Source organism: Lactuca virosa, chromosome 4 (genome assembly GCF_052849685.1).
Source record: "Lactuca virosa cultivar CGN04683 chromosome 4, Lactuca_virosa_CGN04683_v6, whole genome shotgun sequence".
Lineage (NCBI taxonomy): Eukaryota > Viridiplantae > Streptophyta > Magnoliopsida > Asterales > Asteraceae > Lactuca > Lactuca virosa.
Window position 1 is genome coordinate 26,396,354 of NC_136429.1, and position 18,863 is coordinate 26,415,216.

General features: G+C 34.1%; 2 protein-coding genes across 8 annotated transcripts; both read right to left on the reverse strand.

Moving 5' to 3' along the window:
* Window positions 1-4,911: 4,911 nt before the first annotated feature.
* On the reverse strand, window positions 4,912-5,253 carry LOC145104205 (uncharacterized). The gene has a single exon (XM_079041478.1). The coding sequence runs from the start codon at window positions 5,251-5,253 to the stop codon at window positions 4,912-4,914; it is 342 nt and encodes a 113-aa protein (XP_078897604.1).
* Window positions 5,254-14,542: 9,289 nt separating this feature from the next.
* LOC145103768 (uncharacterized) lies at window positions 14,543-17,259 on the reverse strand. 7 transcript variants are annotated; one of them, XR_013706853.1, is made up of 6 exons: window positions 16,595-17,252; window positions 16,134-16,500; window positions 15,577-15,650; window positions 15,421-15,498; window positions 15,094-15,348; window positions 14,543-14,811 (listed from the first exon to the last, which is right to left on the reverse strand). XR_013706853.1 is itself a non-coding variant. In XM_079041029.1 (5 exons), exons 2-4 carry the CDS (start codon window positions 16,450-16,452, stop codon window positions 15,118-15,120), a joined length of 429 nt encoding a protein of 142 aa, XP_078897155.1. In that variant the 5' UTR covers window positions 16,453-16,500; window positions 16,595-17,248; the 3' UTR covers window positions 14,543-14,814; window positions 15,094-15,117. The 7 variants fall into 7 exon arrangements, 3 of the variants coding, with proteins under 3 accessions (XP_078897155.1, XP_078897154.1, XP_078897156.1); XR_013706854.1 differs by having other exon boundaries at window positions 16,333-16,500; window positions 16,595-17,247; XR_013706851.1 differs by having other exon boundaries at window positions 15,421-16,250; window positions 16,333-16,500; window positions 16,595-17,259.
* Window positions 17,260-18,863: the final 1,604 nt, after the last annotated feature.

The window sequence follows — 18,863 nt, forward strand, 5'->3', positions numbered from 1 at the left end:
CAGAGTCCTAGCGATAGGACACGAGGAGGCTGTAAATTATCCGGCGGTAGTCACTGGTACGTTCCTCCTCAACAGCATTTATGCATGCATTTTATTTGATAGCGGGGCAGAAAGAAGTTTCGTGAGTCATAAATTTAAACACTTACTTAGTCAAAATCCCCAACAATTTAACGAAACTTTCACGGTGGAAATGGCTAATGGGAAAACAGAAACAACCAACGACCTATTCATAGGGTGCACGTTAACATTAAATAATCATTCATTTCAAATCAACTTAATGCCAGTTACTATTAGAAGCTTTGATGTGATCATCGGTATGGATTGGTTAAGCCCCCACTGTGCCGATATTATGTGCTACGAGAAGGCCATTCGCATTTACCTACCCAACGATGAAACCCTGATTATATACGGTGATAAACAGGGTGCAACCCTCCGTCTCATCTCGTGCATCAAGGCACAAAAGTGCTTGCACAAAAAGGACCACACCTTCCTAGACATCAGAGTGTGGGCGGGGCCCAAATCTCCTAGATATCAGAGTGTGGGCGGGGCCCGAATCTCCATGAGAGTGAGTAGGGCCCGTATCTCCTAGTTGCATGTTATGTGTATGGTATGTGGTAGTTTGGGGAGACTCACTAAGCTTCGTGCTTACAATTTTCAGTTTTGGTTTCAGGTACTTCCACTAGTAAGGGGAAGAGCTCGGGATAACTGCATGACACACACCACAACTTTTAGACTGGGATGTTTAGACTCTGATGTTTTGACATGTGATTTTGATACAATATTTTGATATGATGTTTTGGGGATACATGACTTGTGATTTTATTATGATGTTGATGAATCATGGTTTTTCTTAAATGATTTAAAAAGAAAATTTTGGACCGTATTTTTGGGATGTTTCAGTTTGAGCCAGCCTCAAAAGGACCTAGCTCATAGGTTTAAACTAGTGGAAATGATTTACATTCGATTTGCTTGGCAAATTAATCCATCATTTATGCCATATTATGCATAAGACCTGGTATGTGATCATGTTGTGAGCATATCATAAGATATCAATTAGATACATGGGTAAGTCACCGAATGACTATGAGAACATTCTAAGAGTACTTTAGAAGAACTAAGAGAATGTATATGAGATAATTAGTTTAGAATAAAATCTTCATGTAAAGAGCTACATAAGAATCTGATTTCTAAACAAATATAGATAATTATGAATAATAATTGGATTATGACTTCATTGTGGGATGAAGAGTAACTCTAGTTGGAATGAGGTCCAAACAAAAAAAATGATACAATCTACTACATAATAAGGATACACTACTTTAGAATTGGAATCAAATATGATTGGATGAATGAGTTCATTGAAAAACTATGTTGATTCTTGCCATTCAAGGATCTCATAGAAATCTTTATGAATTCGAGAGTATACTTAATTAAGATAAGAGACTCCATGTCACGAAATAACACTGATCATATACTTAAAGATATTTAACTATACCTATAGTAAAGTCAAATATGGAGATGATAGTATTCACATAATTCTCACAATTAAGTTTAGTCGAACCCATTATAAAATCTTTCTTTTGAGCTAAGTATGAATGGTCACACTTTAGCTGTAAGACTTATAGTTCTATAAATGGAATTTTAATTTGTATTTAGTATTTGGATATTGGAACATTATGACAAAAACTATTATATAATGTTTTTATATATTGGGATATGATCATAACATCAATACTTGTTGTGTTCTATATTAACATGTTTAATCCATGAATAATCTTATTATTCTAAAATTTCATATTCGGTTATAACTTTGGGAGCATTTATAAAGTAAGACTAATATGAATTGGATTGGTTGACTTTCACCAAATGAAAGTAGGCGATGGGTTGTAACCAAGATTCATAGGTACTTGTCAGAGAACCAGTATTGAACTGACCCGCATCAAGATCACCTCATGGATCGCTATCATGAATGTTACTTGATTAAAATATACTATCATTGTATCCTTAACACCTAAGATACATAGTAGGACTTAAGTGTAGGGAGTACTGTGCTTTTATATGGTCAAATGATGGTCCTTAACCGAGCAGTTATAAAAGCTATTTTCAGGTATAGTGTGAGTTATGCAAGAGGCTTATATAGTCAAGATGAGATTTGTTCCTCTTATGTGTTAACAGTTAAACATCTAAGGTGCCTTACCAAAAGTTGAACAACTAATGAGATTGATCATGATTTGTATCTCATGTTCAACATGATGTTTTTGACAAAGGGATAACTGATAAACTTACTTTATACACCAATTATAGATTTTAGCTTTGGGAATTAGGCGTTGATAGAATGGCACAAAGTCATATGATGTTGGGGGCAGTGAAATCTTGTTAGGCATTCACCACTGTCTATATCAGTCTAATATGAGTCTTTCGCAAGTGGGAGATTGAAAGATCTTGTATGCTCAAGAGTCATATTAAAGTGATATTACTAATTAACATATGATACTAATAGGTCACACTAACAACAACTTGATACTATTGATTATTTATTAGAAATTTAGTTTAATAAATATTCAATAAACTCTTATAACTAATTGGAAATTATTTAATTCATGGGAATATTAATTTTCAATGGAAAGTAACATAATACTCTCTCCGTCCCATATTAATAGTCCATGTTTCCTTTTTGGTTTGTCCCAAAATAATAGCCTACTTCTAAAAATAAATATATTTTTTACCAAAATACCCTCATTACTAGTTAAACTACCATGTATTTAAATGCAACTACAATGGAATTAAATGCAACAAAAGGGTAAGACTGTCATTTCATTTAATAAATTTAGTGGTAATTAATGTTTTCTTAATCTGTGTGTTTTTTGTCTGTGGACAATAATTTTAGGATGGAGGGAGCATATCATATGGTATGATTTATTAAGTCGTTTATATTATTTTGGACTAGAAACGCTTTTGTCTTTTAGCTAAAAGCCAAAGTTTATATTTTATAAAAGAATTTTACAAAATTTATAATCTTTTGTCTTCTTTTATATTTTTATTAAATCACTATATAATATCATGCCAATGGTCCTAGCATGACCATTATGTTTCTCTCTTGATAGTGGCTTCTTGAATAGGTGAGCAGGATTCTCCTTAGATGCTACCCGACTGACGATGATGTCACCATCTTCTATAAGATGTTGGACATAATGATACTTCCTCTGAATGTGCCTAGAATTGTCATGCTCCTTGGGTTCTTTAGTCAAGGCGATTGCACCCTCATTTTCACAATAGATCTTCATAGGCTCTTCGATGCTGGGCACAACTCCAAGATCACTGATGAAGTTATTTAACCATGTAGCTTCCTTTGCAGCTTCACTAGCTGCAATGTACTCAAACTCACATGTCAAATATGTTTTTATCTTCTGTTTAGAACCTTTCCACGCAATAGACCCTCCATTTAGCAAGAACACTCATCCCGATTGTGAGCACGAGTTGTATCTATCAGTTTGGAAACTTGTATCGGTATAACCTATAACTCTTAATTATTCTTTTCCACCATATACCAAGAACATATCCTTAGTCCTTTTCAGATACTTGAGGATATTCTTTATGGTCATCCAATAACTATCGCCAAGAGTCTCTTGATATCAACTCACCATGCTAAGCACATATGAGATATCATGTCTAGTACATGTCATGGCATACATGATCGATCCTATACTAGAAACATATGGGACTCGACTCATTCTTTCTAGTTCGTATTCTGTTCTGGGTGATTGATATTTACTCAACCTTATGCCATGTTGCATAGGTAAATATCATTTCTTAGAATCTTGCATTTTGAATCTTTTCAAAACCTTATCTAATTATGTACTTTGGCTTAGTCCGATTAAACGTTTAGATCTATCTCTATAGATTCTAATGCCCAATATGTAAGCTGCCTCTCCTAAATCCTTTATAGAGAAACATTTTACAAGCTAAGTTTTGACACTCAACAAGGTTGGAATATCGTTTCCTATAAGGAGTATGTCAGCAACACACAACACTAGGAAGACCACATTACTCCCACTACTTTGACATATATGAAAGACTAATCCTCACTTCTAGAAAATCCAAATTCATTTACCTTTTCATGGAAGCAAATATTCTAGCTACGTAATTCTTGTTTCAGTCCATAAATGGATCTTTCAAGCTTGCACACTCTATTAGGATATTTTGGGTTGATGAAGCCTTCAGGTTGTCTCATTTAGATATCCTCTACCAATTTACCGTTGAGGAAAGTAGTCTTCACATCCATTTTCCACATTTCATAATCATAGAAAACAGCTATGGCAAGTAATATTCGAATAGACTTAATCTTGGCTACTGGTGAGAAGGTTCCATCATAATCAATTCCTTGAGTTTGAGTATAACCCTTTGCAACCAACCTAGCTTTATACATGTGCACATTCCCATCCATGTTAGTCTTCTTCTTAAAGATCCACTTGCATCAAACAGTTTTGATGCTAGGTATAGGATCAACCAAATGCCAGACTTGGTTATCATACTAGGACTAGCTTTAAAAATAAAAAAAAACCATTTTTATAAACTAAAATGTCACCATTATTATTATTATTATTATCAAAACCATAACGGAAACCATCATTGAATAATGCGTGAAATGAAATTATGTTTCTTGCCATATATGGCGAGTAGCAACAATTAACTAAACTAATGGAAACTTCATTATTCAACATAAGCTTGTATTCCCAATCTTTGTAATAGGTGCAGTTCCTCGGTACCCATGACCAGGTTCAGCTCCCCATGCTTCGGTCTTCTACTTTTCTTTAGTCCCTACAAATCTGAGCAAATGTGAGTACCACATCCGATATCAAGAACCCAAGAATTAGAAGTTAACATACTATGAAGTTCAATCATAAAAATAACTTATGTGCCAGCTCCCTTAACTTTGTTCTTATTCACCTCTTCGAGGTATTTTGGGCAACTACGTCTCCAGTGACCTTTCTCTTGGAAGTAAAAGCAAATGGCCTCCTTTAGGTCGGTATTAGACACAATCTCACTGGCGACTTTTCTTTTGAGGCCTTCAATGGAATATCTAACCTTGGCTTTACCTTTACCATGAGAAAACTTTTTCTTCTTATTCGCACCACCATGAATAAAGGACAAGACATGAGCACTAGGTTTGGAGCTTTTGTTCTTAATCAAGCTTGCTTTGGATGTTTTCAACATGCCATGAAGCTCAATAAGGGTCTTGTCGAGATTGTTCATATTATAGATCATGACGAACTGATGATGCGAACTAGAAAGCGAGTTCAAGACCATGTTAATGGCTAACTCCTTTGGAAATTAGACAACTAAATTCCTTAGTCTACCAATGTATGACTTCATCTTTTGAACATATGCACACATATAATTCCCATATTGATGTTTATATGGCATCAAGGATTTAACGATCTTGAATCTTTCTTGTCGATCTTGTTCTTGGAACATCTCATTCAATTGCTCACTAATTTCAAACACCCTCATGTTCTTGAAGCTATTTTAAAGCTCATGTGACATGGTCGCCAACATAATGCAAGCAACTTTAGTAGATTCTTTGTTATGTTTGTTGTAAGCAGCTAATTCCTCCGGAGTGGCATTTGTTGGATTAGTGTCTAAGCCCATAACTATAAGTGGTATGTACTTGACCTGATTTGGCATGGTCCATTTGGGTTGCACTTCACCGGAACAATTTATATGGATAATCTTTTGAGAATAGTATGTTTATGATTTATATTAATATATTATAAGTTCTAATATATTAATATGGAATCATATTATTTAATTATTATTGATCAAGAATTAATTTAGAATTAATTTAGTGATCAAAAGGAACTAATTAAATATGGACTCTTATATATATAGTATGGGCCAAGTTCATTTAGGTTGGGCTAAGCTTGCATGGATAGTCCATGGAGTTTTTAACCCATGGATCCTATGGAAATGAAAGGGCATGGGTATTAGGGTTTACATGGATGAAACCTTAATCCTCCATACTATATAAAGAGGTCTTTGGTACAAGAAATTGCACTAGTCTGTGAGGATACAAGAGTGGGCAATTTCTAGTGTGCTTACTATTCTCTCAAGTTTTTCCAAGGTGGTTTTGGTGATTTCTGATTCCACTTGAGGCTTCCACACTATTGGGGCTAAGCTCTTAAATATCAAAACTTCGAGCTTCATCAAAAGGTATGTCTTATAACTTGTTTATATTACCCAAGTATCAAAGATTGTATGCTAGTTAGGGTAATACCTTGGAAAGTTCAAGTTTGCATGTATAATAGAGAAAACATAGATCCAAGGTATTTAGGGATGCATGTATACCATAGGAGTGTTAGAATGCTCATAACCCATCAGTGGTATCAGAGCCTAGACTTGTTTTCTTTTATACTTGATGCAATTTGCTGAAAAAAGCTGAAAAAATCGAATTTTTTGCTATCTGGACAGGGGAGTCGACGAGTCCATTGAGGGACTCGACGAGTCCATGTGTAAAATCATCCAACTCGTCGATTTGGTTCATGCACTCGACGAGTTGGACCCCCTGATAGCATATTTTCGAGTGTTTTGGCTGGAATTGGACTAGGAACATTACCCTAAGCTGTTTTTGAACTTGTAAACCTGTTTTTGATGTGGTAATGTTCATGCTAATCCAATTTCATATATAATTGTCAATAGATTCATGTTTTGTATTAGTTTAATGATTAGGCTAATTACATGAAAATTGTTTGATTTGAATTATCTTGTTCTTACGAGTTGATTTAGATTAATAGAAAAGTTATGTGATAATATGTTTTCAATCCAAATTAATCTAAAAGTTGTTCATAATATGTGTTTTTGTAACTTGTCCTCAAGTTATATGAAAAGTCACATTTATGATTATTAAAACTCATAAGATTTCCATAAGTTATGAAAAATGGAGAGTCTCATTTTTAAATGTTTTGAAGTCTTTCATAACTTGTCCTCAAGTTATGGAACTTGAAGAGTTTTTCATTAAAACTACTTTAAACACATAAGTTATGGAATTGAAAAGTTTTTGAATAGTTCAAAACTTGCCCTCAAGTTTTGGAATTTGTAAAGTTTCACACACACTTTAATTCCAAACCCTAGAGTTTTAAAAGTTAAAATTCAACCCTTATACTTTATAGTATTATAAGTTAATAATATATATATATATATATATATATATATATATATATATATATATATATATATATGTATAAGAGCAAGTCAGTCTTACCGTTAGTAGGCCTCATACACGAAGCCGGTCTATAAAGGGGTATAAGGTTACTGCCTATAAAATGACAGTTTAATGGGTATCCACTTTCACCCACCGCTTCCTTGACTGGTGGAGGGTCGTTAGCCGAACGGGTAGGACAACGACTATAATTCTCATTATAAGTATAATGATAAATATAAAGTAAATAAACCTTTTATAAATTCCAAATCTTTGTAATGTGAATTTGGTGCTAACCCATGAAATTACACTTTGCACTTTGCTTAAGTCGTTAGTGGAGCGTGTGTGGTTAACCGGCACACTAACATGGATTTAACAAGGTAGGCAAAGGGTAACTTAATGTTTATCATAGGATCGGTGGAGCGCGTGTGGTTAACCGGCACATCGATTAAGTGATAAATATTAAGGGTACCAAGTATATTTGCATGGTTATTCACACCTTGTTTTGTGATCCTCGGCATCCCAGTCACAAAACTTGAGAGGGCACAATTGAGATTGAAACATGCCATTGAAAAGTTCTATTTCGTTTTTCTATTTCGTTTCGTTTTTCATGCCATTGAAAAGTTCCAATTAAAACCTAATATTTCTATTTCGATTTTCATGGTGGAAACTGGTGAATCGTCATTCACCTACCTTCAAATATTTTATAGCTTGGATTACGGCATCCCTCTTCCGAGTTATAAAATATTGTGTTGGGTCCTAGCCTTAATATTTCATATTAGGTGTTATATTAAGGACTTTAAATCAACTAACTTGAATATCTCCCATTGTAGATGTCTGGTTCAGCCAACTATGATCTTCCCAAATCCCTAGGAACAAGCTTTCCTAATGAAGATGATATCCCATGGTTGGTTCATGGAAATCATACTTCACTTCCTCCACCTCCTCTAATTATTCTCCCTAACCACAAGTTCTTGAATAGTTCAAGGTCACTCAAGCCCTAATGGCAAGCAAGGTCTATGTGTGCTAACATCTTGGAGATGAAGTCACATATTGACAAGCCGGGAGAGTTGGGTGTCAAAGTCTTGAGAAAGTTGGTTGTTCAATCACCTTCTAAGTCACATAGTGAGTTTCCTTTGGGACTACTGTGAAACAGACTATGACATGACCCTTAATGATCTTATCTATTTGCTAGGTGCTGCTGAATCAACAATGATTTGGAGCACCGGTAAAGCAAATTTGATTAGAATATCAACTTCCCAAACTTCCATGGACATTGACAATGGTAACATTGAAAATCCAGAAAAGCTTTCTCTTCCCAATGGAAAGGGATCGGCCATAGTCAACTCGGTTGACCAAATGGTAAAGAGAAAGGATAAGTCTGAGACAGTATCGTGTACCATTCCCAAAGAGTCAGTATGCTTATATTGCCAAAGAAAGGGGCATTGGTTGCAAAGCTGCCCTATTTACCTGAAAGATCATAAGGTTGGTCAAAAAGTTTGACTCTACTTCAGGTAAGTCCACTATCTAACTCTATTAAGTTCCTATTTGGAGATTCTTATTACATGATGTGACTGGGTCACATGTTGAAGTTTTAAGAATCAAAGAAAGGAGAGGAAGCTTAAAGAAGTGTGAGCTGATTCTGATCGCGAAGATGGATTTCGATCGCATGGTTCGGTGATCAGAATTTTTGAGCTGCTGCTTAAGAGTTGTGATAGATTGCTTAGGAATAGATAACAACATAGTTTTCATATGCATCTGCATGGTAAGGATAAGTTTTTCCGCAAGTTTTAAAATAAAAGAAAATTTTTGATTTTATTTATTTAAAGTATCCTTACAATGGCATTTGTGAAAAATTGTTGTTTATATGATTCCATTGATAGCAACATTGGAAAATGGATTTGATTATGTCGTTTGTGGGAGTGTCATAATTTACCAAATAAGGAAAGATTCTCATCGACCAAGTTTCAGTTGGAAAGAAACTTGGAATCATGCAAGTTGTATTGTATGGTGAATGAGAATTATTCATGTTTGTAAAATTAAGACTAGTTCCTTGTTCACATGTATATGTGATCCAAGTGAAGGACTAAGGGATCGAGTACACATTCTTGTGCACTGGTCAAGTCCACCATAAAAGATCGATAAGACTATTCGTCATGATTTACTAAAGTTTAGTAAATATGGTTATACTTACAAGTTTAAGTATAATTCTGAAGCATTGGAAAAGTTTCGATGTATGGTAGAACGAATAAGAAAAATCAAATTTGGCAGAAAGATAAAAGTTTCTCAAAACTAAAAAGATGGGAGAGTACTTTAGTATCATGTTTTATGATCATCTTAATGATTGTGAGACCATATCACAATTCATCCTCTAAGGACATCTTAGTGCATTCTTATGGCTAAGAAGAGGAGCCATGAATTGTTGAAATGGTTAAATCAAGAAGATGAGTCATACTTCGTTCCAAAACAATTCTTAGAGTCATACTCCAAGATTGTAACTTGAGTGACATATCTTAAAGAAAGTTTATAACACAAGTCAAATGTAGAGTAAAATGCTTTATACTCTTGGACATTTGAAATTGGTAAGTTGTGATGTTTTGGATAAAACAAAGACCAACTAAGGCCAATTGTGTGAAGTGTTTGTCTTGATAAGAATCCACACTATCTCTTGAATATTTGTTTGTCAAGCAATGGGTCTTGGCAAGAGAGTCTTATATGTCAAGAGGACAGTGGGAGTCTAAAGATCTTGAAATAGCTTCAAGATCTAATCAAGAATAAAAACTTGTAGTTTAGCACTAGCACACGACTTGAGGTTTATAACCTATCGTGTTGACATATTCCATTTCTATGCCCATTCCAGTTAAAGTTGGCTTTGCATATGAGTTCTGAGTGTTCTGAGTTGGTTGCATAACAACTTGGAAGCAATGGCAGGCCCTTGTGCTGCCAGGTGGCAAGAAGTTAAGACTGCACAGGTTCAATCCATATGAGTTTGGATTTGTCACTAACCTTGTCTTGTGATTATGGTTTTGAAAATTCACATGGATACGGTCTAAACAATTGAGACTATGATTACGACATCCCTTTTCATAGTTCTAAAATTGTTTAGACACACATGTGAGCTATCTAAGTAAAAGGTGTATGATTTTGATAAAGTTTTATCAAAGCATCTCGTATCAGAAATCTAAACTTTGGTATGAAAGTCAATAAAGTATTGATTTTTAGAAGTCCAACTGATTTCTGAGTACATGTCAAAGCTAGTGGGAGCATAAGTGTTATGCTAATAATCATCGTGCAAGTGGGAGTATGATAATTATAATAAGTGTTGCAAGTTGGCAATGTTAATTATAGAAAACAAAAAGTTTCAATTGGGAAAAAGTTGTTTTGCTATAATTAAGGGAGATGAAATTATACTTCATTTCAATTCTAAAAGCTTAGATCGTGAGATTTTAATCAAATTTAGTCAAGTATATATATGAATGTTAGGTTGGAATGGTTCAACATAAGGAAAGTCTATATATGGGTCCTTTATTTGCATTCTAAAATTCGATTATGATTACGACATCCCTTTTCATAATCTGAATTATGAGAACATGGCAAATAGAAATAGAAATATTATAGCAAAAGACTGGTCTAGTATCATGTCTTTATGTAAGACATCATGAATCGTGTCCCATATGATTCGGATATAGGGTCGATTGCATGTGCTATAATATTCATCTGGTCTAAATTTTTCCAAATGCCTAGAGCATTAAGAGGGAAAAGTACTAGAACTAGATATGACTAATTTGATTAAGCAATTGTCGAGGACAATCTAAGGATTGGTTGCTCAGGGACAATTGGAAGTATGGTGTGAATTTTTGGAGAGGACCATATTGACATATTCTGAAAAGAGGCAACTCTTGTTCAGAAGTGATAGTCAAAATGAGAATATGGAAATATTCCCATAGTTGGAAGTTATTCATTAAATCTCTGTAAGATTAGGAAACTTAATGTAAGAAGGATGTTCAAAGCAATGTACTTTGAATTTGAGACTTCGTTTCCATGGAATGATCTCCATTGGAATACTCTGTAATGACTGTTGACAAGTCTTTGTAACTTTGTGCATAATCATTATAAGAGGATCAGTACATATAAGTTTAAAATCTACAAGATTTCGGTAAATGGCAGGAATTTGGAATTCTTGCATTTGCGGTAAGGATTTGGGATTGTGAAATGAGAATCATTGGAATTATGTTCAATCGATCTGTTTCACAAAGTGAAAGATCATAGACAAACTTAGTGTGCATACTTGTTGTATGGCATAACTAATGTTTGAAAAAACATAGTGTGCATACTTGGTGTATGGCATGACTAGTGTTTAGAAAACATAGTGTACATGCTTGGAGCATGGGACCACTATTGTTTTAATTCAAGTATAAAGTTGATAGTTTGAAACAGTATGCAATGAATAATGTGTAATCAATATGGTGATAAATAAAAGGTGTTCTATTTATATTCATAAGTTCTGAGACCATATTGGATTCGATTATTCTTGTGCTTCACATTGCATGTTTTGACTTCCAGAATAACTAGGTCGCTCTTCCTAAATGACTAAGTTATTCAAACCATCCACAGTCGATAATAAGTTGGAAGTAGGTATTAAGGCAAGACTGTCATGAAGCTGGTTTGTAGATGTCCAAGGTAGTGGACATAGCAAGAGTTGCTACAACATTCATTAGTGCTCATAAGTTCTGAGTATTGGATTAAACCCACGCTCATTTGACTCACTTCATGGATTTTATCACGAGTGATCATGAGACGATAATATCTTATATTCTTCAAACCTAGAGATATGAGTTGATGCCTATGAGTTGGTTATACATTGATAGTACGAAAACGCATTGGTAACTCGATGTTATAAAACGTGCCTTTGTGTATGATTCAACAAGTAGTAGAACAAGCATATGAGTCGAAGTTTATCCATTTCTTTTACCCTTGAAGGGATAAAAGCCATATCTGTGGGCCCCTCGATGATTTAGTGATGACACCCCGAAGTGCTTGGCCAAGCTAGGACTTGTTTGATTTATTCAATTAGTCGGTCGTCATAAATCGGAAATCGGGAAACAACAAATGGACAGAGAGAATGATTATAATCCATGTCTCGGTCCATATGATATCTAGAGTGGAGGAATATATGATCCCTTATCTAATGGACAAGTCATTGACTAAGGTCAGAGTTCGACAACGACTTTAAGAGCTACGATTGCTAGTCAGGTTTTGAAGTCATACACAATAATAGTTTTAGACTTATCCAAGTGGGAGACTATTGGATTAGTGTCTAAGCCCATAACTATAATTGGTATGTACTTGACCTGATTTGGCATAGTCCATTTGGGTTGCATTTCACCGGAACAATTTATATGGATAGTCTTTTGAGAATAATATGTTTATGATTTATATTAATATATTATAAGTTCTAATATATTAATATGGAATCATATTATTTAATTAGTATTGATCAAGAATTAATTTAGAATTAATTTAGTGATCAAAAGGAACTAATTAAATATGGACTCTTATATATATAGTATGGGCTAAGTTCATTTAGGTTGGGCTAAGCTTGCATGGATAGTCCATGGAGTTTTTAACCCATGGATCCTAAGAAAATGAAAGGGCATGGGTATTAGGGTTTACATGGATGAAACCCTAATCCTCCATACTATATAAAGAGTCTTTGGCACAAGAAATTGCACTAGTCTGTGAGGATACAAGAGTGGGCAATTTCTAGTATGCTTACTATTCTCTCAAATTTTTCCAAGGTGGTTTTGGTGATTTGTGATTCCACTTGAGGCTTCCACACTATTGGGGCTAAGATATTAAAGATCAAGACTTTGGGCTTCATCAAAAGGTATCTTATAACTTGTTTATATTACCCAAGTATCAAAGATTGTATGCTAGTTAGGGTAATACCTTGGAAAGTTCAAGTTTGCATGTATAATAAAGAAAACATAGATCCAAGGTATTTAGGGATGCATGTACACCATAGGAGTGTTAGAATGCTTATAACCCATCAGCATTATCATCCACATAAGGGAAATCCTTATCGAGGACATACTCTTTGCCCTCGTACCTCAAGGAAATCGTTAGGTTACGAATCCACTACAAATAATTTTGACTGGTGAGTTTCCTTTTATGTAGGATCAAGATAAGGAAGAAGTTCGAGTTTGGGGTGGGAGGAGGAGGATTTTTGTTCTCGTTCGACATCTATAAGATGAAAAGAAATTTAGTTACTTTGAATTGTTGTCCTTAAAATAGTTTTTAACCCTAAATGAATTATTAACAAGGCTAGGATCCATATTTTGCTTTGTGATGTGTAAAGAAATGTAGTAAACACATAGCAAAGTTATTTAGGTAGGCAAAGCAACTTGCCAGTTTCAAACTTTTGAAACTTCTAGATCATTTGAGATTCATTGGCATTCAATGGAATGTTAATCTCAATTGCGCTCATATCAACTTTAATGATGGGGATACCGCAAACCATTAAATAGATGGTGAATTAACAATGCAAAACCGCTTGATCCTTGATATAAAATTATTCTCATATTGACGCATCGGTTAACCACACACGCTCCATCAACAGAATAATTTCACGAGTGACTCTTCATTTTATACTTATATTCTTGCAAATGACGTTACTTATATTCTGGCAAATGACGTGTCGGTTAACCACTCCATCATCAAAATATAATTAAAATGTGCGTTTTCATGGGTAGCACAAAACTCACATTTTTTATTTATATATAAAACAAGAATTTTGTTTTGTTACTTGATTAATACTTTTAATCTTGAAAGACAAAATCCAACCGAAGCATTTCGATAACTCTACTCTTAAAATACAAAATGAGGTATAGGTGGTAAGCGCAAAACATTTTGAAAACCGACCTTGTTAGGAATCAAAGAAACATCCTAAAACCAATATTAGAGTGGGTGAACCTAGTCTTGACGACAATGTCTTTTATTAACATGTGAGGACACATGTGATATAATCGTTTTACGTATAGTAAATAACACTATATAATAAATTTAAACTTTTAAATTTATAATATTGTCTTTCTAATTTAATTCTATTATTAAATAAAGTTCAAGGAAAATATTCAAAATTTAATTCAAGTTTAAATAATATTCAGATTTAATTGATTAATATTCATATTTAATTTCAATTAAATAATATTCCAAGTTAATTATCAAATTCGAATATTCATATTCAAACAATTAAATATCAAAATCATTTCTAATTAATTTATTAATTCCTTAATAAATTAACACATTATTAATCTCATTTTTTCTTATCCTATTTGCGTCACGAGGCAATCAAAATGACCCTGCTATTATTAGAAATATTACAAAAACAGCTAATGACATTTGAAACCATTTCCAACAGAAGAAAATGCAAGAAAGACATCTAGCACAATTGGTTAAGTTGCTTGTCTTGTAAGAGGGAGGTCACGGGTTCGAGTCCACCCTCCTCCTTTTTTCTTCTAAAAAGTTATTATTTTTTAAATAAGAAATGACGTTGACATGGCATATCACGTGAGCTGGCACATCAACGACTTTTCCACCTTGGCGCAACAGGATACCTGCTAAAAAGGTAAAAAAATGGATTAAACTAAAAATGTTAGCCAGTTTTCAAGACTTTTATCATAAAAAAATATTAATTTGAAGCATTGAAGCATTTCAGTTAAGCGGATGAGTTTGTTGAGTTTAACCATTGGAGAATAATAGGCCACCCATGAGTAGGAGTTAATTTGGAGTTATTTTGGTTTTTGATCATAGTATTTTGTGAGTTCACCGATCTTTCACAACATATGTGAGAAGCGTAAGTATGAAACAAAAAGCAATAAGAAGGGTAGGAAACCTACCGTAGCACGATGTGATCAAGGAGATCATCGCTGACTCGGATTAACCGCCTGCTCAATCAGGAACTTGAGATAATAACTTCTCTCACTTATATTCCAAATATCTACGATGTTGTGAATATCGATCACCTTCCACATCGTCAGAACCATACAAATCCTCCGCCAACTTGTGCATACTTTCTGTGCGCTGTTGAGTATTTCTTCAACACACAAGAGACGTAGAAACTTCAGTTCTCTTCGCATCCAAATGTATTTTATCTGCAAAAACATTTTATTTTTAGTTAAGTTTCTAAAAATTTATCTGTTAGAGATAAACAAAATCGCACTTACCTCAAGATAGTCCTCTATTCCATATTTGGAACTTTCACATTCTAAACCTGACTTCTTAACGCCTCCACAAGGAGCCACCTGAAATGAAATTCATCCAGCCAACCAAATTCAGTCATACCCTCGTAGAAACTAATCCTTCGTTAATTACAACAATACCATATCTGGGAGGTTTGGTGGATGTTGCTTGTGTTAATATACTTGAGCCCAATTTGCAAGGATCATTGTTCCAACTTTCAAAATAGTAAATCACAAAAAAAAACAATCTTATATGTTTCTTGAATGTTCAAAAACAATTACATTTTATTAATTAACTCAAAAATAGATTAAAACAATAATTATACAAATAAAGAATATAACATGTATATAGACCTAGAACAATCGCCCATATACCAATACTCATCAAACATATACTCATTTATATACATTTAACACCTATATACAAATAACCCAAGGTCTTGCCATAGTTGAACATCCAAGCGATTGACACACCAATTAATTGTTAACATATCTGCTAGGAGCCTATATAAATGCCTACACCCCTTTGGCATACAACCACTAACTTCTATCCCATAAAAATCGACAGTTTCTTTGTCAAAAGCTTTCAAATTTAAGATGATTTATCAAATACCATGGTCTCATTTTGAATCTTTTTTTCAAAATTAAGAAGAAAACTACAAAAATACATTTTACCCACAAGATGTTGAAATGCATACCCACTGCCATCTGTATGAAAATGTTGAAATGCTTTGTATACATTTTATTCATTATCTAGTTTGTGTGTATACATTGTTGATGTGATGAAGTTAATGTAGTCGGTTGACCCTTTCCATCTACATTAACCCGTAACATATAAGCCAGAGCCAATATTGGATGACAATTTTAAAATGTTGAAAGTTAGAGAAAAAAACTTACAACATATATGAGTTGTCTAACTTCAGACTCAGTGAATTTTGACCTAAGTCTGGCCAAACCGTTTTTAAGTTTATCATAGGTGAGTGTGCCATTTTTGTCCATGTCCATGTTCATAAACATTCGTTTTAGCACTTGGATTTTGTCACCTGATAAATTTTCAGCGATCACCTAAACAAATTCATTAAAAAATTATGGTCATTGCAGAGTTAGGTTTAAGATATATAAGGGAATGTGAGGAAGTTGTGTTATTAACAAAACCTACAGAGGGACTTTCTTGAGTTTGTTCATAGGTTGGAATTGCTTCATTCTAGAAAGCACTACACTGTAGATTCGCTTGTCTGATTACATGGTGGTAGAGTAAGAGTAGCTTCATTTGTTTCCTTCAATTGTGATAATGTTTCCCTCTTCTTCTTCTTCTTCTTCTTCTTCTTCTTCTTCTTCTTCTTATTATTATTATTATTATTATTATTATTATTATTATTATTATTCCATCAATCAACTAAATCCCAACAAACAAAATCATAATTTTAAAAATGAAAAAAGAAATGCCAAAAAAAGATGAACTACTCAGGTTTCTTCTTCGTGTTCAAATACCCATAACCTTACAACAACGGTGGTCGTAGACTTGGGCATGACAACTCTCTCATTCACTTGACAACAACACATCAAAGCATACCACTCTTGGAAGAATTCGATTGACAAATAAATGAAAAGTATGGAAATTTTTTTGTAAAGTGATGAATAACATACCGTAACCCAAATAGGAAAAACGTTAGGGGACCTCCCCACATACCTGATGCCTTGCGTCTCTACCTGATAGATGAGAGCGTGAGATGGATTGTGAACAACATATAAAGTAAAGATTGAATGCGGTGGTCATGTTATTGGAAGAAAAAAACGGCGAGTCGATATAGCTATGTGCATTTTATTGGAGGCAGTGGACGGTGAGGATAAGCATGGACCAAATCTGTAATACCCACAAAATAGTGTGACAAAAACCTAAATCAGCAAAATCACTATTCATTAGGGTTTACACATTTAAACAGTTTATAATGTGCATGTATAAATACTATTTTAAATGTATAGAAATTTTAAATAATATTCAATCCGGTGCCAAAATGATGAATATAAAATTTTTAGGTTATACAAAATGTATATATAAGCTATTCACGTAGAATAGGTGAAAGTATAAAAACCCGGATAATAATATTCGAATTGAAAATAGTTGTTCCATAAATAAATTGTTAAAATTTGGTTTTGAATAATAAAAATCAATGGCGTTGATTTATTCATGATATATTGTCTAGTATCTTTCTTAAATTAGGGATATGAAATAACATTGCTTGCCGAATGTCAATTTGATATAGCCAAATGTAAGAGAATTTGAATTTAAATAAGTTTATCAAGTTTGACATAGCTTAATATTAGGGGATTTGAATTTTGAGAGTCAAACAAATAAACTTTAGAAAAGATGTCATGTGTACAACATATTATTTAACAGAGTAACAAGTGATAAATTTAGGTTTTATTTATATATATATATATATATATATATATATATATATAAAAGAGGAATTATGTGATTATTATGTGAATTATGTGTTTTATGCTTAATTATTAGGATTTAATTAATTAAGAATAAAAATAATCGTCGAAAATAAATATTAGATAAACCCAATATCTATGAAGGAAGTTGTAGTGGCCGCGACAAGGATTTCGGATATATAAAGAATACCGAAATCCGAGTTATAACGAAGAAGTTATGACCTGTCGAAGTTTCGCGACAAAACCGGCACGGCGTCGAATGACGTGAAAAGTGAGTTTTTGATAAACTACTTTTTAGCCTTTGTGATCTAAATGAAAGTCGTAGTGTTTGTTAAACCGAGAGTATGCATAAAAAGAACGCCCAAATCTGACTTCGTATGAGGAAGTTATGATTTTTCTAAGTTTCAGCTTAGCAGTAGACAGCTAAAAACTCGAATTTTAGATCGAGTGATTTTTAGCGGACATAAACTAAATGAGAATCGAAGGTCTCGTCAATAGTAGTACAACGGTAAAAAGACAGACGAAAACGGACGTCGGATGAAGAAGTTATGAATTTTTAACGGATTTTCCTGTCCCGATCTGTTAAAAATAATAATGTTAAAAATAAAGTCAAAATTAGCTGACGAAGTCAAAACGAAAGTTGTAGAGCATAACTTTCCCTACGTGTGCATATAAAGAACGTCAAAAACGGAACTCGTATGCGAAAGTTATGGATTTTAGAAGTTTTTGGCACAAAAATCGAGAATAATTGCGAAATCCGAGAAAAATCGCATGGCCTGAGTTCGGCCATGTCACCCTCGCTCCTCGTGCGACACGTATCCGATGCGAGCCACGTCAGGCGCGCCCCGTGTCCGACGTCGATGACTCAGCCAAAGACCATCCGACGCGTGTGCACCCCCGTGTCCGAAGCAACTGCGTCATCCGAGACGCTGGACCAATCCGAAGCCGACGCGTGCCCATCTCGCATCCGAGCCTCGCCCCTTCTG